Raw genomic sequence first — 23,326 nt, 5'->3', positions numbered from 1 at the left:
TCCACTCCCTGGGTGCCTGTCCTGTGCCCTTTGAAGGGTAGGAATCCCATCCTCTACAGTGGGGCTTTAGTCTAGGGGAGGAGGATTGACTTTCCAAGGAGCAAGCTGGCAATTTTAAGGCAATCAATTTCCAGATACTCAAACTCTATATTTTCTAAAACTGCCTGAGAGTGTGACTGATTTTGCAGTGCCCTGGGCCACCTCAAGGACAGGCTGCCTTTACCCACTGTTGCTGTGGGTGCTGCCGTGGAGCCCACAGACCTCCCGTGTGCTAACTCCAAGGGCGGCCTTTGTTTATGAGGCACCAGCCACCGCCTGGAACCCCGTGATGGGGAGGCTCAGCCAGTGAGATGCTCTGAATTCAGATCAACTAAAGTGGAAATGAGTGATGAAAATTCTTTTAAGTGTAACTGGAACTTTTCCAGAATTAGGACAACATTTTCAAGATACAGTAGCTAAAACCCATGGATAAAACTTTTCCATAATTACTCTCAGCTTTGGCTTGCCTTATGCAATTGGTTAAATTCTATTTTATCAAATCGTGCCATAAAATATTTACCCCCAATAGTGAGTCAATCCTCATCTTCTATCATATAGACATATTTTTCTCTTACTAACAAAAACAATTATTTAAACTCATGATGAAATACTTTACATCTTAGTCTAAAATGTTCAAAGGTTCAAAGCTCTTTTGGGTGATAGTCAAACAAAATGTTTGACAGCCATAGATAGCTCTATAGCACGCAGGAGAATCTCTAAGCCCTTGATGTAGTTCTTTTTAAGAGATAATAGTCAGAACCTAGAGGGGAAGATGATGTTAGGGTTGGAATGTTTTCCAGGCAAGAGAAATAATATGAGTGAAGACCTTGGGGAGGAAAGAGGGATCTGGTGTCTGAAGAGAGAAGATCTAATCAACAACTCATAAGGTGAGAGGGGCAGAGTGACAGTGGGGAGGAGGCAGGGCCAGCACGAAGGGGACATGGGGCTAGTGAGGGGGGAGGAGGTTGAGGGGGGACAGTGGGGGTCAGTGGGGAGGAGGGATGGGGGTAGGGTAGACAGCCTAACACTACCCTGTACAGCAGGGTGAGCAGGTGAGAGCTTTGAATAGGAGGCCCCAGAAGCCAAGAGCAGAGTTATGGTCTATGAACATGAGGTGTTTAAAAAGAGAAATGTATAGATCTTGGTTACTTATTAAAGACAAAGAATAGAGAAGGGGGATAAATCCAAGAGCTTACCAAACTGGCTGAGATGAGCCGGCACAGGAGGCTGGAGCAAGGACAGAGAGGGCAGAGGCTGGTAGCAGGGAGTGGATGGCCTCAGCGTAATTTCTAGATTCTTAGGGGCCTGATAGCATAAGACAGCCTTAGGAAAAATGGTGTGCTGGGCCAGTGATGGGGCAGGGCCTGGGGCAGAGGACCAGCAGCTCCTGGCTGCAGAACAAGCACAGAGGGCAGCGCTAGAAGAGCACCAGGCTCTCCATGAAGCCCCACAAATCCCAAGGGCTTCTCTCTGGCTTCCAGACTTTGTCAAAGTTTCCAAAATTAGTCAGAGGCTAATTTTCACTTTACAATTAACATGATGTAACTAGTAAAGCTGCCATTTGGGTGTAAATGGCAAGACCAGATTGTAAATGTGTAAGTGGATGGTAGTGATGTGCTTGGAAAGGACTGGTGGTGTCTGGACCCTATCTGGATAGCCATAAAGGGCAGGACACACAGCTGGCCCTACCTGGTCCTGGGCTGGGAGAATGGTGAGCTTACCCACTTCCTTCTAAAGGGCCTGCTGGCTGTTGAGGAGCCACTGGACTTTGGACCTGCCAGTGTTTGGTGAGTCCATTCCTGGGTAAGAGCCTGTTTGGTTAGAGGATGAGGGTACTGGTACCCGGTGTGGGTAGGATGCAGGGGCGCAGGCTGGACACCTGTCACTCTCCCCGAGGGAGGACTCGGTGAGGAAGGCAGGGCAGAGGCAGTAAGACCTGCCTCCTCCTGGGAGCTCTCCCCGACCCCAAAGCACAAGCACATGTGACTTATACACATGCCCTTCTACTGTGGAATCAAGTTCACAGAGAAGAAAATGTACTATCAATTGTAGAATTACACTGAAAATATAAATTCCATGCTTACCTTCCTGCATCACTATTTTTTCCATATTTCTACTTCAATTCATTTATAAACCACTGTTCCAAATTTCACATTTCAGACTCTTATATGAAGACCATGTGAGAGCATGAGGGTGCCTGTCTGCCCACTCTATCTGGCAGCTGATTTCTGTCCTCGTAGGGCGGTGCTGGCCTTGGCCTCCTATGGGCCTCCCACTGCCCCGCCTTTCCGCTGTAGCTGCTCCTATTAGCATGCACCGCCTTCCTTTCCCTTTCTTTCTATTCTCCCTTCCTTTTTCTTTTTTAAGAGACAGGGTGTCACTCTGTCACCCAGGCTGGAGTGCAGTGATGTCATCGTAGCTCACTGTAACCGCAAACTAACTTGTGGGCTCAAGTGGTCTTTCTGCTTCAGCCTTCCAAAGATTACAGTCATGAGCTACTGCCCCTGGCCTTTCTCTTCCATTTTAAAAAATAAAATCTCCCTCTTTGAGCCCATCTGCAGGCACTTGCTTATCAAGGCCAGATAGGTCTAGGTCAGGTGGGGAGGACCTTTTATGGAGATTTAAAAACTATTTAGGGCCATCAGCTCTCCCCTGAGCTAAGCAGGGCAAATTTGAAGAGTGGCAGCTATCAATCTACTCTTCTTTACCACTAACAAGACTTGGGGTGGGTTAACCATGTGGTCCCACTGGCCTTGTAAAGCACCCCACTTTCCATGAGAGGATAAGCTCTGTGGGGGCCGAGGAAGCCCAGAGCACACCTGCACCCTCAGCCCCCCTCCTCCCAAGTGTCTCCTAACTGAATAAGCAATGACCCGGAGTCAGACTGTGTCCCCACCACTGCAAACACTGCTCTTTTAGGACAGGCTGTGTTTCCCTGCCCTTGCTCCTTCCCAACACTGGAGCTCTTTATCCTGCCCCATCGTGTTCTTTAATCGGTTATTTGTGTAATCCCTGCTCTCTCTGCTCAGTCAATATCTCCGGAGGCTGCTCCTTAGAGCCCCAGGCTGACACTAATCCCAGAATTGACTTACATTTGTCCTATTTCTTATTACCTTTTCTCAAGCTCTCCCTTGTATTGAATGGTTTTTCTCTACTTTTGCTCTTGCAAGTTTCTCCTTGGTCCTGTTAATTTCCAGGCCAGTTCTTCCCCCACCATCCCGGGAGCCTCCAGGGCGCCTGCTGCCCACTCCCCCTCTGCCTGCCTGGTCTGTGGATCTGTCAGTTCTGATCTAACTCAAGGACTAAGGCTTAGTCGTCCTTCCTCTCACTCAGGGCCCTGCACAAGAATAAACAATCAATACAAACCCTAGATTGAGAAATAAAGTTAACAAAGGCCTCAGCATGGCCTAGTGCTGTGCGTGTTCTTTAGGGCCCACCTCTCCTTGAGAAGGGGCTTCTGTGCCCAGGCGACATTGCCTCCCGGGGCAGTGGGTCTCTGCTGTCCTGGTGAGCGCTGATAAAGGGGTCGGGTGGGTGCCTCACTCCCACTGTTACTCCCATTTCTAGCTGAACGTGTCTCTCACCTAACTTGGGCAGTATTAACCGCACACTGTGTCTAGCCCATTAACCAACCGGTTTTTAGGTTAGTGATGCACACAGCTGTTATTCCCATCACACATCACAAACAAGACTGACAGCCAAGCTCAGCTGGCTGTTTGGGGTTTTCTTATGGATATTTCTAGAGAAATCATTAGTATTTCTTTTTTTTTTGCAGTTTTTGGCCAGGGCTGGGTTTGAACCCACCACCTCTGGTATATGGGGCCGGCACTCTACTCCTTTGAGCCACAGGCGCCACCCGAAATCATTACTATTTCTTTCCCTGACACCACAGAGCTCGGGTCAGGCTCTTCCCAGTTAAGGGGGCCTTGGAAGCCTTCAGAAGCCCTAGGCCCTAACTGCTTCGTGAGCTCCACTGTGGCTCTGTAAGGAACTAGGGTGTCTCAGAGCTGTGCCCCTGTCTGTGGCCCCCAAATCCCAACTACTTTAGGCACTATTTTTCTGAGCATCTCCAAGGAAGCACGCAGGCTCTGCCATGTTCAAAGGCAATACATGGACAACAGTTAATCTTTTTTTTTTTTTTTTTTTTTTTTGAGACAGAGTCTTATTTTATTGCCCCACAGCTCACAGTGACCTCCAACTCCTGGGCTTAGGTGATTCTATTGCCTCAGCCTCCCGAGTAGCTGGGACTACAGGCCCCCCCCAACAACACTCGGCTATTTTTTTAGTTGCAGTTTGGCTGGGGCTGGGTTCAAACTCGCCACCCTCAGTATATGGGGCTGGCGCCCTTTTTACTGAGCCACAGGCATTGCCCAATAACAGTTAATCTTATTAAGTCACAAACTGTGTGAAGATTCAAAGTGAAAAAGAGTGTTTTACGAATGGAGACCATGCCGTGGACATTAGAATGAGTGGCTGTGGGTAAAAGGTGGGGAAGGAATAGACCCCCACGCATGAGGCACAGAGGACACGATTAGACCCCCACACACCAGGCACAGAGGACACGGTGAGCATCACACCGGCAGCAGGCACGGCCTCAGGACGGGGGCTGCACATGTGGGCAGTGCAGACGGCACAGGCGCACACGAGCTCTCAGTCACACCTCACTGGGTGAGAAGGTGCTAGCCCTCCTCAGAGCCAGGAGCCCTGAGGGCACGGAGGAGGGGACCCTGCCAGCATGGCAGTCAGGGAGTGCTTCCAGGAGAAGGAGCCATCTGAAAGAAAGGGTGGAGGAAGGAGGACTTTCTGTGGAAGGACACAGGGAGAGTCATCCCACCATGTCCAGTCAGAGGGTGACGACAAAGACAGGCAGGTCTGGGAAGCTACAGGGGCTGGGGGCAGCTAAGGAGTGAGCAGCAGAGCAAGAGGCCAGGCCATCGGGCAGGGGCTAGAAACTTATGTTCAAAGGAGGCTCCAAAAATCTCCTTCTTAAATTAAAAAAAATTACAAAACGCATACGTTTGTGGAAACAAATTCAAATAATGATAGTCTTTAAAGAAAGCAGATTCAACAAACCTTTAAACGCTGAGATTCCCCTCAAGTAAAACTTGGGAATTTGGAATCAATAGGAAGTCATTTTTAAAGAAAAAAAGAACAGAATTTGCTAACTAAGTAGATAAAACTGACATAGGAGAGGAAGGGGTCCAGTTCTCTGGAAGGGACAGAGACTGTCAGATGTGGAGCCACAGAAGGCTCCGCAGTGGCCCCTGGGCTCCAGGGAGCTCAGCGCTGCACCTGTGATGAGGGTCCACGTAGACCCTTGTGCTGCTTTTTGATCTCCCTGGGCACGGACAGCAAACTGGTTTACCATGTAGTCCCTGCCATCAGGACCTCAGGTGGGGGTCCTCACCTCGTAGGTGCCTGTGTGCTGGGGCATGTTCACCATCTGCAAATGGAGACTGGGCCAGCAGTATACACACACACATACACACTTTCATAGCCGAAGTCAGTAATAAATAGCTCAGAGGTGTGTGACAAGCTAATTCTGCCTGCAAGGGATGTTAGGGAAAGCTGCAGAGAGGCAGGTGTGCACACAAGTGCCTTGAGGGTTGGAAGGCAGACAGGGAGGGGAGGGCAATGGCCATCGAGGCAGGGAGGACTTCCAGATAGAGGCCTGGGACCTTGGCACCTCATCTCTGCAGCCTGTCCCCTACTACTCTGGTCACCCCTCTGTGAACAGTGTGCGTGACTTCATCATCTCAGTTGATGCTCTAAGGCCACCAGCCTTTAACCAAACATGGCAACAATGTAAGCCAACACCCAGTCAGTTCCTGGACCACTCAGATGCCCACATCATCTGTGCAAGGCTGAGGTTTCTTCCCCCCACCAAGAAATGTGCGTGGCATCTGGAAATGCGACCTGTTCCTCCTGCTATAGCTCCAGGCTCCTTAGCCTACTTCCTCCTCCCACTCTCTAGCATTGGGTGGAACAGCCAAGTCCTGAGTTTCTCTCTGCTCAGAAGCTTGCGTGATTTGATTTCTTTCTTTCAAACCTGCCCAAGACTGTAATACGCCTTGGAGAGAATGTGACCAAAAGTGGATGAGGCATATTGGGCAGAGACGCACTCCTGATTTATGCAAAACCATTACTGTAGGAGCCACATCATTTTCCTTCCCCTCTTCAGCAATCATGTCTCCCATTAGCCTGTTTGATTGCTGCTGCTCACAAAGGGGCACCTTCGCTGAACCGTCTTCAATGGCCTCTGGATCTCTCCCCTGAGAGGAGCCGGCTAATTTGGAACGTAGTCATGTGTATGAATCTGACACAGGCTCAGTCACAATCTGGGTGTCCTTTTCTGTAGCTGCTTTTTTATTATCACTTTGCCTTGCCTCTCTGGGAGCAATAATTCTCACTGAGTTTGAGATGTCTGGGTGTGCTTTCCTCTGTGAAGCCTGAACAGAGGACATACACGAGAGAGCCAGCCCCTCCTGTGATCAGACTGACTCTTCAGCTGGCCGCTATCTGCCGCCCACCATTAGAAGGACTCCCCAAACACTACTTTCTCAACGTATCTTTAAGGCTTTTAGAAGCAGAAGCATCTGCTAATTTTCCCAAGTTGGCCTAATAGTCCACTGGGAACTGTAAGAGAAATGGGGAAATTTTAATAAATGTTGATCAATGACTCTGACTTGCTTTCCTGGTTTCTTCTGAGTAGTTTCCAAAGACTGCTTTCATGCCAACCAGTACAAATAGGATTTCTGATCCAAGCTTTCAGCTTATGTTTATAAGACAACATGTCTTTATAAAATAGATGTCTACCTCTCAATGATGTCTGCCATGGGTCAGAAGTACAGCCATGGCTTCTGACTCACAGTCCCATTGCCTTTCACAGTGGCTGGTTTGATGGCAGCCCACACACCTGTGCTCAATCCACACAGCTGATGCTGATGACAGTGAGCACAGGTGTCTCTCCATGCTCAGCTCAGAGCGAGAGCTGACAGTCTAGCCACAAAATGGAGAGAAGGTTATTTTTGTTCTTTTAAAAGTGATGACCTTCCTCTGAGTGTCATGGGGTTTAAAAAAAAGATGACCAAGTGCTTCCCTTTGGAAGCAAAACAAAAAACAAAAGCTCCCTTTTTACAAGCCATGGTTTTATTAGTTAAGGAACCACTTTACAGGGAGACATTTCCAAATTATGAACAACAGATTTTTAGCATTGCTTAGGAGTGGCAGGACACCCCAACTGTTTCGTTTTTTTTTTTTTTGGAAACAGAGTCTTGGTCTGTCTCCTAGGCTGGGTGCAGTGGAGTCACCATAGCTCACTGCAGCTTCAAATTGTTGGGCTCAAGTGCCTGAGTAGCTTGGACTACAGGTGCCTGCCATAACACCTGGCTATTTTTTTCTATTTTTTTGGAGAGACAGGGTCTCACTATGTTGCTCAAGCTGGACTTGAACTGCTGCCCTCAAGTGATCCTCCTATCTTGGCTTCCCTGGGTGCTAGGATTCATAGGCATGAGCTACGGCACCAGGCCTAACCAAATATTTTTGACAAGTACTTATCCCTGCTAGGTATGGGAGTAAGTTTCTGGATGACAGTGCTTACCTATGGCAATAGCTATTTATCTTTTTTTGTTTTGTTTTTTAACTTTCTAATATTACTTCCCCATATCCACAAAGGCTAGGTATCCTCAGAAAACTGGAACTCTGCTACTTGGAAGGTTCTGGAGAAAGAGCCTTTCCAACACATATCACTTTGGGCAGCCCTGGAATTCCTGACTGCTATTTTTTATGTGTGCACACTCCATTCTGAAGAAAGGGATTCACTCTTTTAATTACTTTCTCTGCAGAGTGAGAGAGGAATCTTTTAGCTATTTTTTTTTTTTTTTTTTTTTTTGTAAACGAAGAAACAAAAAAAGTGGAATAATCTCTCCACCTGGTAGATACAGCTTCACCAAGGCCCTCTTCCCACTTCCCCAGCAATGCTGGCTCATGTGGCTCCTGCTGCCCAGGCAGCTCTTCAAATGACCAGGCTCAGCATATGCCTTTAAAGGGCTCCAGCTGCGTGGAGATTTCCAGCTGCACTCCTAACTGCTGGTTCAGCAGTAGGACACGGTTTGAGATTTTCCTCACAAACTGGATGTTGCCATTTGTCTCTGTGCTTGGCAGCCCCTGGGTGCTCACCCGCCCAGGTCTGTGGGTCCCTCCCAGACCCGCCAGGCTGCACACCTCTCGCTGCGGCAGCGCAGCCACGAGGGTGGGCTGAACAGTGACGCATGTGTCGTCTGTCACTTCTCTTCTTTTTCCAGTAAAATTTTTCATAATGAATGTTCAAAAATAAAGATATTCATAAAAAGTCTTCTCTTATAATTATGCAACAAATTATTAAATAAGTATTTTTCTGCCTTTTCCCCTGTATCACTGGGAAGGAATCTTTAACACCTAGTTTACCTTCCTTATTTTAAAGACAAGTATCCTGAGAAGCAGGCAGGTGAAGTGACCTGCTGGGGCCACACAGCTGTTCTGAGGTCCCACTGCTCTAGAGCGGGGCCCTGCCCTTCCTCCCGTTCACTTCTCAACCCACATGGCTCACCAGCCCTCCCTGCCCTGTGCACTGTGGCTGTTTCTCAGAGCTTAACTTCCAGTCTCCTCTCAGCCTGACTCTTGTGCGGCACCTGGCCTTGATCGTTATCTTCGTATTTAATCCTCAAGTCTTGCTTCTGTTTGGAAGGCTCACCTTTCACTGCCCCTTCCGGCACATTTTGTTACAGCCTAATGCTTGCAGACTTTCTCATAACCACTCCAGTCCTACCATTTCCCAAGGACGTGGCAGTCACAGTCTTGGTATAATCTCCAGTTCTCTCTTGTTCTCCAGTTCCAGGTTGTCATAAGCGATTTCCTTTGGAATCCTGTACCAGCACTCTGGGCCCTGGCCTGATTTATGGAGGGGCTCCTGTATGCCAGGCACTGAAGACACAAAAATGCCGTGATACTATCTCTGTCCTCAAGAGTAGCAGTGTAAGGAGGGACCAGCCAAAGCTTCCTGTTAGGACTGTTAAGCAAACTCACAGCTGCTAGACTGCCTGGGGGGCCCAACCATCCCTGTGCTCAGGCCCCTTTTGCCCCAACATTCCCTTCGCTCTGGCCCAGCACCTCGTCCTGACACACACAGCACAGGGCACCTGAAACCTGGGCTTGCTTCCATTGTTTCCATCCCTCACAGGTATTCTTTGTGGACATCCCTTCCTAGTCACTGAGACACAAAACACCTAGAGGGCCAGGTCCCCAGCAGAAGTGGAGTCTGAAGGCCGCAACTGTCTCCCCTATGGATAAGAAGCTCTCGGGGAGGGCCTGCCTCTCCATTCAAGCCCCATCTATTTGCCCCCATGCTGCTGCTGCCCCACTGGCAATTCTGGCCTTGGGAGCCAGCACGTGACACTTTGAGGTGCTGTCTGAGCTGAGCTGACTATCCTTCAACCCTCCAGAAATCCTTAGGGAGTTAGAGACTGTGTTATCAGTCCTAAGGGAAACACAGTCTGGGAAATAATTATCACCAGGTCAGGAAGGGGTATGTATTTAGTTTAGGCTTTTTTTTTTTTTAAAACAGAGTCTGTTTCCCTGTTTTGTTTTGTTTTTTCCACTGGAGCCACATGTTGCTATGGGAACAAGGATGGCACTGGGAGCCCAGAGCCACTCACAGGCCTGCCAGAAGTCTGTAAATGAATTCTGTCTCACTGCAGGCTCTGAGCTGAGTGGTCCTGGAGGGCAGCTCAAGCAGCCACTTGCAGACTTTCTGTCCTGCTGGTGCTGGCTTGCACAGACTCTCCTACGACAAGTTCACAGGCCAATTACTCTCCTTAACATAGCTCTGTGCAGAGTGATATGCAACCTCCCACCCTCCAAAACCCTCTAAGACATAATCTCACTTGTGGCTACCCAAGCCCAAGGGCTGAGATCACTTGATCCATTTCCAGATGAGGGATGCTCACTCTCCTCTGCCAGGGCTGGCCCTGCACCCCCCTCACCAGCTGTTGCCTCTGGTCTTGCTACTGATGTCCTCCCATCTACTGGGCCCAGCCATTTGAAATGGCTCCTGTGGGTAAGGCACTCTTTATGGGGATTGATTTCTATCAGGAAGTAAAGGTGCCATCAGGAAGGGCCCTGTTGCAGTGTTCTTCCTGAGACCTCCCACGGATGATGTACAAAGTGTGCTCACAGGAGCTCCTTGTGCATCAGTGTCAGACGGAGAGCGCTACAGGCCAGGGCAGAGCTGGCTCACTTCTGCAGGTCACTGTCTGCCATGCCTTTCAGGGAGACACAGAGGCCTGGGTGTTAAGAGTCAGACTACCTGGATTCAAATCCTGGCTCTGCCATTCAATAGTTCAAACAGCTGCACCCAGTCGATGGCAGAGCATCAGTCAGCGGAGAGACAGGAGGCAGCAGCTGGTAAGGGGGTGCAAGGCCAGCCCTGGTGGAAGAGGATGAGCTTTCCTCATCTGGAAATGGATCAAGTGATCTTGGCCCTAAAAGTGAGCATCTCTCAGCTTTAGTTTCCTCATCAACATTTCCTTTTTAATTAAAACAAAAAAAAATTTTTTTTTTTTTTTTTTGGAAACAGGGGGGTCTTACTGTGTTGTCCAGGCTGGTCTGCAGCAGCATCATCATAGCACACTGAGTTCAAGCCATTCTCCTGCCTCAGCCTCCTGAGTAGCTGGGACTACAGGTGTGTGCCACTACACTTAGATAATTTTTTTCCATATATATATATATATATAATATATTTTTTTTTTGGTAAAAATGAGGTCTTGCTATGTTGCTTAAGTTGGTCTTGAACTCATAGCCTCAAGAACCTCCTGCTTCAGCCTCCTAAAGTGCTAGCTAGGACTATGGATGTGAGCCAACATGCCTGGCCAAAACCTAACCTTTTCTTGTGAAAACTAGACCCTAAAATGTGCAAAAAATAGAAACAGATGTACAGCTTGTTGAATAATTTTATGATGAACACCCATAAAACACTACCTGGGTTATGAACCAGTGGTGCCTCCCCTACCCTGAGGAAACGACCACCTAGCTCAGATAATAGTCATTCCTTCACTTTCTTCTCTATTTTTACCACTTATGTCTGCATAAATGTTACAGTTCAGTTTGCCCTGTTTCTGAGGGTGACGTGAATGTAATCCTACCGCATGTGTACGCTGTGACACTGATCCATGTGGGCTGGGCGCCGCTGTGTGACACGACGTACTTTATTCATCCAGTCTCCATGGATAGATGACTGGGTGACTGGGTGGTGCCCCCTTGGGTCTACAATGAACAATGCTGTAGTGAAAGCATCTTTGCTCTTAAACTTGTACGAGAGCTTCCTCAGAGACCATGTATGTGCTGCTCACAGGAGACATGTACACATGCTTAGCTTTAGTAGAAAACACCAAACTGTTCTCCAGACTGACCAGATCAGTTCACGCATCCACACACTGGGTAAGAATTGCCCATTGCACCATGTTTTTGCCAACACTTGGTATTGAGTTTCCTTATCTTTAAAAAGTGGGTGAGGCTTGGCACCTGTGGCTCAAGGGGCTAAGGTGCCAGCCATATACACCTGAGCTGGCAGGTCTGAATCCAGCCCAGGCCTGCCAAACAATGACAGCTGCAACCAAAAAATAGCTGGGCGTTGTGGCGGGTGCCTGTAGTCCCAGCTACTTGGGATCGGGAGGTGGAGGCAGGAGAATAGCTTGAGCCCATGAGTTGGAGGTTGCTGTGAGCTGTGATTTCACAGCACTCTACCCAGGGTGACAGCTTGAGGCTCTGTCTCAAAAAAATAAAATAAAATAAAAATAAATAAAAAGTGGGTGAGAATAGAACCTACTTCACATATGATTAAATAACATAATAAATATAAAGGGCCTGGAACAGAGCCTGGTTCACAGAAAGTGCTTAGTAAATACTAGCTGCTATTATTGTAATTTACAACAATAATGATTTTTATTATAAAAGGGCCCTAGGTTAGGACACGCCAAGATACTTGGTATGCATACTTTTCCACTCATAAAAGTTTCTGGTTTCAGAAAATCCTTAATATGACTATAAAAACTTTGTCTTAGAATGCCACGGTTTCGGCTTGGGGCCTACAGCACAGTGGTTATGGTGCCAGTCACATACACTGAAGTTAGTGGGTTCAAACCCAGCCCAGGCTTGCTAACCAACAATGACAACTACAACAAAAAACACCCAGGCATTTTTGGCAGGCGCCTGTAGTCCCAGCTACTTGGGAGGCTGAGGCAAGAGAATCGCTTGAGCCCAAGACTTTGAGGTTGCTGTGAGCTGTGACACCACGGTACTCTACCCAGGGTGACAAAGTAAGACTCTGTCTCAAAAAAAAAAAAAAAAAGAGAATGCCATGGTTTCTTGATAATGAGAAGCTATTTTGCTAACTCTTTCCTTTATTCCTATACTTAACTAACTTACTGGGAGAGGACGAGAGATACAGATCAAGTCATTTACTCATTAATGTAGCTAACAGGTACTCTATGCCAGGTACAGGATACAAAGATGAGCATGACACAGCCTCCCTTCTCACTACATAAATTCAGGAAGTAAAATGGAGCGCCAGAACCCCTGAAGCCTTGCAATGCCATCCTCACTTTCTGTTATTGACTTGGCAAAAGCTTTCCCGCAGGTTCTTGTGAACAGGAACCCTATCTTTCTGTATTGCAAAGAGTTTTCTTTTTCTACAGTCCTTTTCAACCCCTAGGGCTGCTTGCGCCCTGTGCTCCCTGCTTACTTAAAAATCACTCCAGAACTTTCAAACCCAGGTTTCCATAAAAGCCAGAAAAAGAAACAGGCATGGCCCTGAGCGGTGCACTCATGCCTGTAATCCTAGCACTCTGGGAGGCCAAGGCAGGTGGATCGCCTGAGCTCAGGAGTCTGAGACCAGCCTGAGCAAGACCGAGACCCCATCTCTACTAAAAATAGAAAAATAAGCCAGGCGTTGTGGCAGTCACCTGTAATGCCAGCTACTCGGGAGGCTGAGGCAAGAGTCGCTTGAGCCCAAGAGTTTGAGGTTGCTGTGAGGTAGAAAGATGCTGTGGCACTCTACCGAGGGTGACCAAGTGAGACTGTCTTAAAAAAAAAAAATCTATTTTTTTAGATGTTATAGACATAGCATCTATGTCTATGAAATAGACATAACATCTATTTCTTTAACACCATTGACTGATCTTCACAGTTCCACAGACTTGATTACATTTAGATCCAAGTGGATTTTTTTTTTTTTTTCAATTCTTGGCCGGGGCTGGGTTTGAACCTGCCACCTCCAGCACATGGGGGCAGCACCCCACCCCTTTGAGCCACAGGCGCTGCCCCAGATCCAAGTGGATTTAAAGAAAAAAAGATGTAGGTGTATGCCTTTGTTATTCTGTTAAGGTAATTAATGAAACGAAAAGGATGGTTTTGGTAGGAGATGCCACCCACCAGAACCAGCACAGCCTGCATATCACTAGGGCTAAAACTCAAGTCCACCATGAGTTTTGCAGGTTGTCGTCACAGCAGGACAGACACAGAAGGAGCAGCATCTGCCTCCCGTGGCTCAGAGAGCTATCAGGCGGAGCAGGTGGGCCACAACCTGGGAATGACCATGAGTTTGCTAAGATGGGACTGAGACCACCATAAAGAGACTGAGGAAATAGCCAAGAAGGACCTTTTTGGCCACAGGCTCTGGGGAGAATCAGAAGAATAAAAATTGAAGGGGAGGCTGGAAGTACTGATAGACAAACCGCCACATGTCTGCCATCTAGCGCTGAGCACAGGAGGACGGCAGCGGAGTGGGCAGGGAGATGGTGTGGAAAACAGCCTTCAAGGGTAGAAGAGACCCGAGGGGCACGCAGAACCAGACCAAGTGCAGGGGAGATTACAGAGCAAAGGAAGGAGGGAGCAGAGGATGACAAAACACAAGCTGGCTGGAATGAAAGGCGACTGTTCCAAGGAGTTAAGATAAACGATAAGGATGCTGCGGAGTACACAGGGGCAAGAGGTACATGTTAGGGGAATTCACTAACAGAAGTAGTAAATGTAGCTAAAAAATTAAATGAGTTCGTTGCTGTGGTGCTCACAAAGGAAGATGAGAGACAGATGCCAGTGCAGACGCACACCTCCCAGAGGAGAGGGGCGGATGCCGCAGGAAAGCAGACGCGTGCCAAAGCAGGTGATCAAGAAATCTGAACCTCCACAGACTGCCAAGGCCACTGTCGCCTGAGAGCCAGACGGATCAGAGGGGAGTGGGGACAATTAGCATGCAGCACGCAGACGCTGAGCCTTCAGATGCTGGAAGGCCTGGCTGCCTGGAGCAACACAGATGTGTGCCTACAGTCTGTCCCAGCCTGGGCCTGCTGTCACGTACTGCCTGGTAGCCACCCTCTGCTGTCCCAACAGCAGCTGGGGTGTGTGGAGGTTGGGTGGTCTCATCAACTCGATGGACTCCTGGCCCCCCCAAACTACTTAAGGCCACTCTAAACAGCCAGTAGCTCTGGCCACTTTCACAGAAGCTGGGCCTCTTGCCCCCTTCTCCTCCCAAATGCACTTCCACTCACAGGAGCCCTCCCCGCGGCACTCCCCACCACCTTGCTCTGCCTACCCTCTCTGCTGGACGGGGCAGCATCTGTAGGGAACAGACCCACCTGGGGACTGTGGCTTATTCACCACATTTCTCTTCATTTTGTGCACACAGACAATATTGCCTTGCCATGCTAAAAACCAATTCCATCTGTACTTCTTGAAATTAGTACAAAATCTTCGGGTTCAGAAACATTCCAAGGCTAAAGGGAACCAAGCCCCAGCTCTGACTAAAGCGAAGGCTGCTTGTTTGTGTCCCACAGTTCACATGTTGAAGCCCCAACCCCCAGTGGAATGGCTTTAAGAGGGTCTTTGGGAGGTGACTAGGTTTATGTTTTACATTTTTCTTTTTTAAGTGATTAGGTTTAGATAAGTTCATGAGGAAGGAGTCCCAGGATGGAACTTAGTCTCTTCCTTATAAGAACAGAAAGAGACTAAGCTCTCTGTGTCTGTCCATCTGTCTGTCTCTTAATCACCCACCACAGAAGAACAAAGAACCAGCCCCTGCTAGCATCCTCTTCTTGGACTTCCAGCCAGAACGTTTGCTGGTCTTAGCCACCAGGCTGAATGAGACAGCCACTGATGTCACCTGGCAAACGAGTGGAGACAGATAAACTCCTGAATCCCCTGGCCTCAGGGTCAGCCTCCACAGTGAGAGAGAGGTGCCCTGACTTCACAATTGTGGCTGTCAGGGGACCAGGGATGTTGCGACTGTCACCCTAGCCTCCTTTCCCAGTGGTGGGAGCCCCACTGTTCTCCCGAGCTCTTTTCTGGGAGTTTTAACCACCAATCCCAGTCGCCCCCTGTTCCTCATGCAGCTCTGTCCCTCACACCTCTGAACTCCACCCACACACATTTCTGCTATTCTCTGGATGGGTGATTACTACAAATAACGCCCTAGAACCCAGCACACTGCAGTGAAGAACGTCTTTTTGAGGGCTTGCTACGTTCTTGATGCCCAGGGATATTCAGCTTTCTCATGCCCTCTGTGTGCTCTGAGAATGATGTCCTGTTCAGTATTTATTTTATAGTGTAAAATGTTTGGGATCAAATATGTATTAAAATGACGATTTAAACTTACCTTTGTTACATCATGAGAAAGAAAAAGGGACTTTTATGACCTGATATTTAGAATTTTTGAATTTTGCCTTAAAAAATATCGACTGGTTTAACTTTTGTTTTTCCTCTTAGCTTCTGAACTTAGAGATCGATTGTTTAGCTTTTATAATTTTTAGGTTTATTTAAAATAAAGAGGTAGGAGAAAAAGTTCCAGGTTTCTATCTGCAAGATGCTCTCTGCAAGAAGCACATTGAGGATGTGGATCATTTTTATTCTAAATAAATAGAAAAGGGAAAATGAATATAAATTATCACAATATTTTCACTTTTTAAAATGCTTCTTGAAGTTACAGAAACACCTTAATATACTCTGGGAAAATTCTGATTCCATGAAGGCAATGCATGAATCTGGGACTAACTCCATAACATGTGGGGCTGAGCTGCCAGATGAAGATGTCCTGGGTTCCAAAAGCAGGGAAAAAACTTTTTCCTTGCTCCCACCGTCTCCCTGTCGAGCTGTCATACTGTGTTTTATGTGCTGCTTAACACCATACTCCCTTGGCACAGGGATACCCCCAGGCCAGTGCAGCCCCTCATGGGCACCCAGGGCCTTATCCAATGTCTTGACCTGGGACACACACTAGACCCTGGTCCTTCCTATACTGTGCCAGGGCTAGCACATAAATACTGAACAGGACATCATTCTCAGAGTGCACAGAAGGCATGAGAAAGCTGAATATCCTTGGGCATCAAGAATGTAGCAAGCCCTCAAAGAGACGTTCTTCACTGCAGTGTGCTGGGTTCTAGGGCGTTATTTGAAGTAGTAATCACCCATCCAGAGAATAGCAGAAATGTGTGTGGGTAGAGTTCAGAGTGTGAGGGACAGAGTTGCATGGGTGGCAGTGGTCATGGGGCCGTATGGGGAGGAGGAACCCTGGCAGAACCCAGGCATCAGGAGGCAGGAGTGTTTGTGGCTCGATGCTCCAAGTCCCTGCCGTGTGCTCTGTTGCCCCAGAACCTTCCCTTATAAAGCATAATTCACAGGTAAAAACAGGAAGAATTTCAAGACTATACCATGGAGCATTAAACACCAAGCACAGGGCCCATGCAATTGTCCTGGTGGTACGTCCATAAAGCCAGTCCTATGCTGATCTGGGAAAGGTCACAGAAGGGTGAAACCACAGAATTGTTATTATTTTTATGCTTCTTATTTACCTCTTGAATTTCAACCTTCCCTTTCCTTATGCTTGCTGCCTTTAACCAACAGTCCTTCAGAGCTGCACACTAAACGCAGGACAATCAGATAAAGGCAGGAGAGTGAAAAGCAGACTAAGGCACCAAGGCCATCCCTGAGACATGTTCACAGGACCAGAGAAGAAACCTCATACAAACTGCTGGCATTTGGGAGGGTGAAGACTCAATGACATGGGAGAAGGTGTTTGACTTCTCCAGGTTTCAGTGGTGGCCAACTCTACAGAGAGGAATAAGCAAGAAGCAGTTGGAGCTGGCGTTCATTTGCTAGTGAGAGACACCTAGCAATGACCATCATGTCCACCACGTCCCAGCTACGCAACCAAAGGACTTTCATAGGTCCTGAGCTGTCTGAACAGCCCTTTACTGGGCAGAACAAACTGTCCCTCCTAACTCAGGATGCAGCATTTACCTGCACAGCACGGACTGTCACCGCACTCTTCACGAAGACTCCTTACCTCGTTGGCTGTGTTGTGTGTCCCAACGATCCGGATGAAGGAGGCAGGCTGTCTTTCAAAAGTTACTGACTGCCAGGACCTGGGAGAGGAGACAATCATCTGCCGGTTAGATGGAGCCAACCTGCTGGCCTGTGGATGAGGCAGGAGTGAGGGCCTCTTGTCCTTGGGAGCCCCCTGTGGCAGGAGGAGAGGGGGTAGGTCTATACCTGCTGTGTGGTGGAGAGAGGCAGGAAGCCTAGGGTGTGCCCATTTGGGACCCTATAATCTTATCAAAGAAGGCACTCCCAGCCGTCTGTGAATGTGACTCGGGGTTCTTAGAAAGCCCTCCATAAACAAGCACAAAATGAAGACCACACAATTCACATCATGGCAAGAGTGTAGACAAGTAGAGACATAACAATGATTGGCAGGAGTTTGTAAAATACAGTCCTCACGTATAAACTGGGGCCACAATAGGGCCTACCTCAGAGGGCTGCTGGGAGAATGGCCACAGTGCCCCATTGACTGTGCAAACAAGAGGGAGGCTTCTGGGAGGATGAGCGTTTTGAAGAGGGCAGTGATGTGACCTGGGTGAGGCAGGTCATGGGGTGGCGACAGAGTCCCAGCACTTGGGCTTAGTGGACTGGGGTCACTCCCTACCACCTAACTGCTCCCTCCCACGTGAGTGGTGACACCTGGGGAAGAAGGCAAGTTCTCCACAAGCCTCTGCCCCCCTTTCCTGATTCCAAACAAACACAATCCTCCATCTATTCTCAGGACTGGCCTGTCTCTGGGTGGTTTCAAGAAGCATCCCCAATATTCCAAGGGCAGTTCCTCACCGGCCAGCACGGGCAGGGCCAGCCCACTTAAAACCCAGCAGAGTGGGCCTCCAGCAAACCCAGGGAGAAGGAGCTCTGCTCTGGGTTTAACACTCAGCAGCTCATCAGGATGCGCCCGAGGAGTGCACAGCACTCACAACTATAAACGCCAATAATATTTTCTATAATAAATGTGAGGAGTTCACAGTTGCTGCCATCCCTCCTCCGCTCTCACAGTAGAAATGCCAGCTGCTGGGAAGCTGTTTCCTGTAATTGTCTAATTACCAAGTAACGCTAGCAAAGAAAATATATGTCTTTGCAGTTTGTTTTTCCCCCTTTGGTTTCAGGTGTTCCATCTTCTCTCTCACCATGAACCTCCCACTGAGATTGATTCACTGCTGCCTGGACACCAGTCCCCTTTAGGTCATTAAAAAGTCGTTACCATCTTGTGTGCATAGTCTGTGCTTCCGAAAGCAATTTTCTAGAAACAGAATAAGAAAAATCACCCTCTTTGTAAAAATGCTATTATTCATACATGAAGGTGATGCCAAGTGACCATGTCCAGGGCTTGCGCTCATGGCCCATTTTCTTGATGGGGCACTGCTGTCCTCCCAGACCCTCTGTTCTCATGGGTTAGTCTGTTGGACAAGATGCAGCCTGTGGGCCAGGGAAGGCCCTCAAGGCCCTGTGTGGTGTCCACAGTCATCGCTTCCAAGCTGAGCAGTGGCGCTGACTGCACACCTGCATCCTCCCTCCAGCAGGTCACCGGCCAAAGTTCGCCCTGTGTGCAACATCAGAGTCCCATCCCTGTCCCTAGAGGATACCATTCAAACCCTCTGGACCACTGCCTGCTTCTCAGACCACGCCTCTAGGAAAGGAAAACAGAACCAGGACAAATGACAACAGCCAGTGACATCGATTAGGTTCAGTCACAGTATAACAAAAAGGATTGGGGTGAGGAGGGGGCAGTAGAGGCAGTGAGCATGTTCTTCCCAGCCTTCTAACCCCATGCCTGTCAGATCTTCAAGCAATTCTGGACATGAAGGTAAAATTCCGTATAGGTGGAAGTTCTTTGTCCTCAGCACTTGTGGGGCTCTGAGGGTGTACGCAGGTCCAGAATTCCGGCCCTGGAGTCCCACCTGCTCCTCCTACCACAGTGCACAGGTGGCTCGCTGAGCCCAGCTCCTTTCTCTCCCTGCTGCTCCTCTGCATCCCCTCCACTTCCCTCTCCCTCCACAGGGCTCCCATAGCCCCACCCTCTGCCCAGGGAGCAGGGCTGGCAGGGCAGCAGCTGGGCAGGAGGGTGCATCTGAGGAGTAATAAGATCAGAAGGTCTCAATTTAATACCAGTCCTCCATTAGACTGCATTAATATCTAATCACATTAGAGTTCATTTTCACTAACACAGGTTAAGAGTTGAATATATGGTATCATTTTCAGCAGAACTGGATACCAATCCTAAGATCAAAATATCAGTAGGAAGGGAAGGTTAGGATGAGGTCATAAGAGTCTCTCCTCCCCAACTATCAGATTCCATTTCTCCTGAACTTCTTTACAATAATTTGAAATGTTGCTTGAAAGAGAAATGATAAGATGGCGGTGGAAAGGCCATCGCCACAACTGTACACATTTGCAGTTACCGTGTGACTTCCAAGGACAGTGCCTCAGCCGAGATTTCCTAGGGCCGGGAAACCGCCACTGTCGTTTCACAGATGTGAAAGCTCCACTGCCATATTTATTGAGCTTTATTGATAACTGCATAAATATTATAACTCACTGAGTACTTAGAATCTCTTCTTTATTAGGCAAAACTTTCAGGAAAGAAGTTCAGAGCCAGGGGCGAGTGTGGGGGAAGAAGGTGAACAGAAGCAGAAATGTCAAAAAATAAATATGGGCTTTGCTTTGAGAGCTTACCAAAAACCAGAGAAACCTACACAGGATGAAGCCCCAACCCTGCACTGGCTCTGACTGGACAAATCACTACTCTTCCCTGAGCTGTAGTTTGCTGTAGTTTGCTGTTTGTTCAGTATTGACGGAAATAACATCACTTCACCTAGTCACAGAAATGCGTCTAGAATGAAGTCCCAGAATGTCTGCTTGTAAATATGTCTCTATACACATATGTATTCAAAGAGAGGTACCTGTAAGAATGTTTGGCAAAACGTTGATCAAGATTTTAGCTTTGGATTGAAGAATTTCAAGAATCATTTAGTTTACTTTTGTACTCTTCTGAACTGTTGGAAGTTGGTACAATGTATATACTATAAACATGTTTTTTAAAGTACCTGTCTTGCTTACTACCCAAAGATTTGATGCAGATCACATGAGACGAAGCCATTGAAAATGCCAGCACTATATTACTAGGCATGCACAGTATCTCCAATTGAGAAGATCGCTGGGTGACAGTCCAGATAGCAGGTTTTACTCCTGGTCTTTCATGAACTGGGCCAGTACAGCACAGTAGTTGAGAGCACAGGCCCTGGAGCCAGGCTGCCTGGTTCTGATTGCCAGTTTTGTACTTTTCCACCTCTGTGACCACAGGTAAGTTGCTTAACCCTACTGGACCTCAGTATCCTCATCTATAAGACGGGAATAATATAAGTAACTATCTGAAATTACTTTGTGACAATTAGGACATTAAGAAATGTAAAACATCCAGCAAAGTAATGGCATATGCAAAGTACTAAAAAAAAGTTGATATTTTTATTAGTATTATAATTATCAAATGAACCTGGAGGAGGTTGGTGGTCCTCAGGGAGAGCCATCGAGTTTGACAGCATATGAGAGTGATCACCACAGAGGTTCCCAGGGGTACCCGATGGAACAGGCATCAGCACCCACTTCTTGGAGAAACACAGGCAGCTGAGGCTTTGGAAGAATTAACAAGTATTTGTTGACTACATTCTTGAACTTGGCACCTGCTGAGTGTTACAGGGGAGCTATGCAAGATGTAGTACCCATCCTTAAGAAGTTTATAATCTCACCAGGGAGATTAGCTGTCTTTTTACAAACTAATTAGAGAACAATGCAAACAGTATAGTGGTCCCAACTTACAAACCAGTGGTATTCCAAATCTTTCCTTGTAATTGTTTTTTTGACGCTTAGAAGCAATTTTTCCACAAAAACACAGCTATAAATCTGGACAGGGTTCTAAGGCGTACTCACAAAACTCAATTTAACCTGCAATGAGGCTGAAATACTATGGATATGATGTTTAAAAAGGAAGAAAAAATGATGTTGTTGCCATAGTAGTAATTAAGCCAGAAAAACAAGGGATTTACAACGATCTTTCTAAAGCTGGTGCTTGAGGAATGAGGATTTAACACTGTAATGCATATAAAATCGTGGCAACGTGGCTGGAATGTTGTAAGTGGTCTGATCCTAAGAAAAGTGCACAAATGGGCCAAGTGTGTCATCCTGAAAGCCTCTCCCACCCACAGACCACCACGTGGCTTATAAAGTGCCTCACTCTCACGATCCCTCTCACCCGTTCATGCCACCAATTTGAATCCCATTTCAGACAAGAGAAAACTGAGGCAGAGAGAAGATAAGTGACCTGTGCAATGTACCAGGGCTGTCAGGTGAGGTGTCAACAACAGGAGCCAGACTTAATGACCAGTAGCTTGAGCTCTTTCCAGAACGGGCACGATGAAGAACTTCCAGATAATTGAGAGGCTGAGGCACTATTCACTATCCCCTGGGTTCCGGAGTATTACTGACACCTCACTTATGTGTCCTGACTCCTGGGCTGAAAAACCTCAGTGGCCAGAAACTCAGGGATCATACATAGTGGATCACTAGCTGACCTCAGGGATCTTACATAGTGGATCGCTAGCTGACCTCAGGGATCATACGTGGCGGATCGCTAGCTGACCTCAGGGAACATACGTGGCGGATCGCTAGCTGACCTCAGGGATCATACGTGGCGGATCGCTAGCTGACCTCAGGGATCATACGTGGCGGATCGCTAGCTGACCTCAGGGATCATACGTGGCGGATCGCTAGCTGACCTCAGGGATCATACGTAGCGGATCGCTAGCTGACTTCAGGGATCATACATAGCGGATCACTAGCTGACCTCAGGCAGGCACAGATTCCTGGAGTCCGTGTTTGTTACGTATAATGGGGGTGGAAACTAACCATCAGGGGTCGTGAGGATTCCACGAAAAAGCACAAGGGGCTTGGAACATGCTAAAGGCACAGTACCTGCTAGCTGTTACTATCATGTCTGTACACTGTCATACGGCCAAGGAAAGAGGAGAGGTGCTCTCTCCACAAAAAGGTCAACGTGGGGAGAGTGATCTAAAACAGAGAAGGCAATACCTAAGTTACAGAATAACACATACAATGCTGGATTACACATAAAACTGTATGTGTTAGTCATGGAAACGCAGATGCCTGTAAGATATTGTTAAATATTCTGCAAGGATAGAAGCTAAATTCATGGCAGTGGCTGTCTCTGGGGAGAGGGTGAGAATTGGCACTATTGATGGGGAACAAAGGAGATTTCAACATTAACTGGAATATTTCATTTCTTTGATTAAAGTAAAAAGTCTTGAAGTGTAAACAAAAAATATTAACCACGGTCAATTCTGGGGAATGAGTACGTGAGTCTTATATTACTACTTATTCTATATGTATTTTAAATGGTTCTTGAGATAAAAAGAAAAGAGAGAAGGCAGGGATTAAAACTACGTTTCTGTTTATGTGAGAAGTAATTTGCCAGAGGTGGAATGAACTACACCGCAAATAAGAAAATTAGAGGGAAAACTGGAGTTTGTTCGCTGAAAGGGAAGTAGATTTGCCACGTGGTGCTGCTGGCTCTGCCAGGAGGAAGAAGAGGACAGGCCAGCCGCTGGATGGGGAGGAGCGTGTGGTTGGCCTTGGTACAGGAAGGTCTGTGTGAATGGTTCTGGATGATGAGGGTCCCGCACAGGCCCAAGGGTGACGGGAGAAAAGGAAGATGGCAGGGCTCAGCTGAGAACAGCTCTCCCTGGCCCACCTTCTCTGGGGATTCTGGATCCTATGCCAAGGGTAAGAGTACCCAGTCTTCTTGAATCTGGAAAATTATTTGACTCTACTGCATAACTTTAAAGAGAATGTAAATATCAGAAACTTCCTG

The 23,326-nt window shown here is 47.6% G+C and overlaps 1 protein-coding gene across 2 annotated transcripts in view; it reads right to left on the bottom strand.

Annotated features, from left to right (window-relative positions):
* The window catches only part of BTBD9 (BTB domain containing 9), a 478,407-nt gene that overhangs the window by 7,449 nt on the left and 447,632 nt on the right, over nucleotides 1-23,326 (bottom strand). For both annotated transcript variants that reach the window (XM_053603528.1, XM_053603529.1), the window contains one exon: nucleotides 17,408-17,486. In XM_053603528.1, coding sequence (XP_053459503.1) covers nucleotides 17,408-17,486 — 79 coding nt within the window. The remainder of the gene's footprint in view (nucleotides 1-17,407; nucleotides 17,487-23,326) is intronic.

The sequence above is a fragment of the Nycticebus coucang genome, chromosome 9 (genome assembly GCF_027406575.1).
Source record: "Nycticebus coucang isolate mNycCou1 chromosome 9, mNycCou1.pri, whole genome shotgun sequence".
NCBI classification, from domain to species: Eukaryota; Metazoa; Chordata; class Mammalia; order Primates; family Lorisidae; genus Nycticebus; species Nycticebus coucang.
Note: the sequence above shows the minus strand (reverse complement) of the source record. Positions and strands in the feature narration are given on the sequence as shown.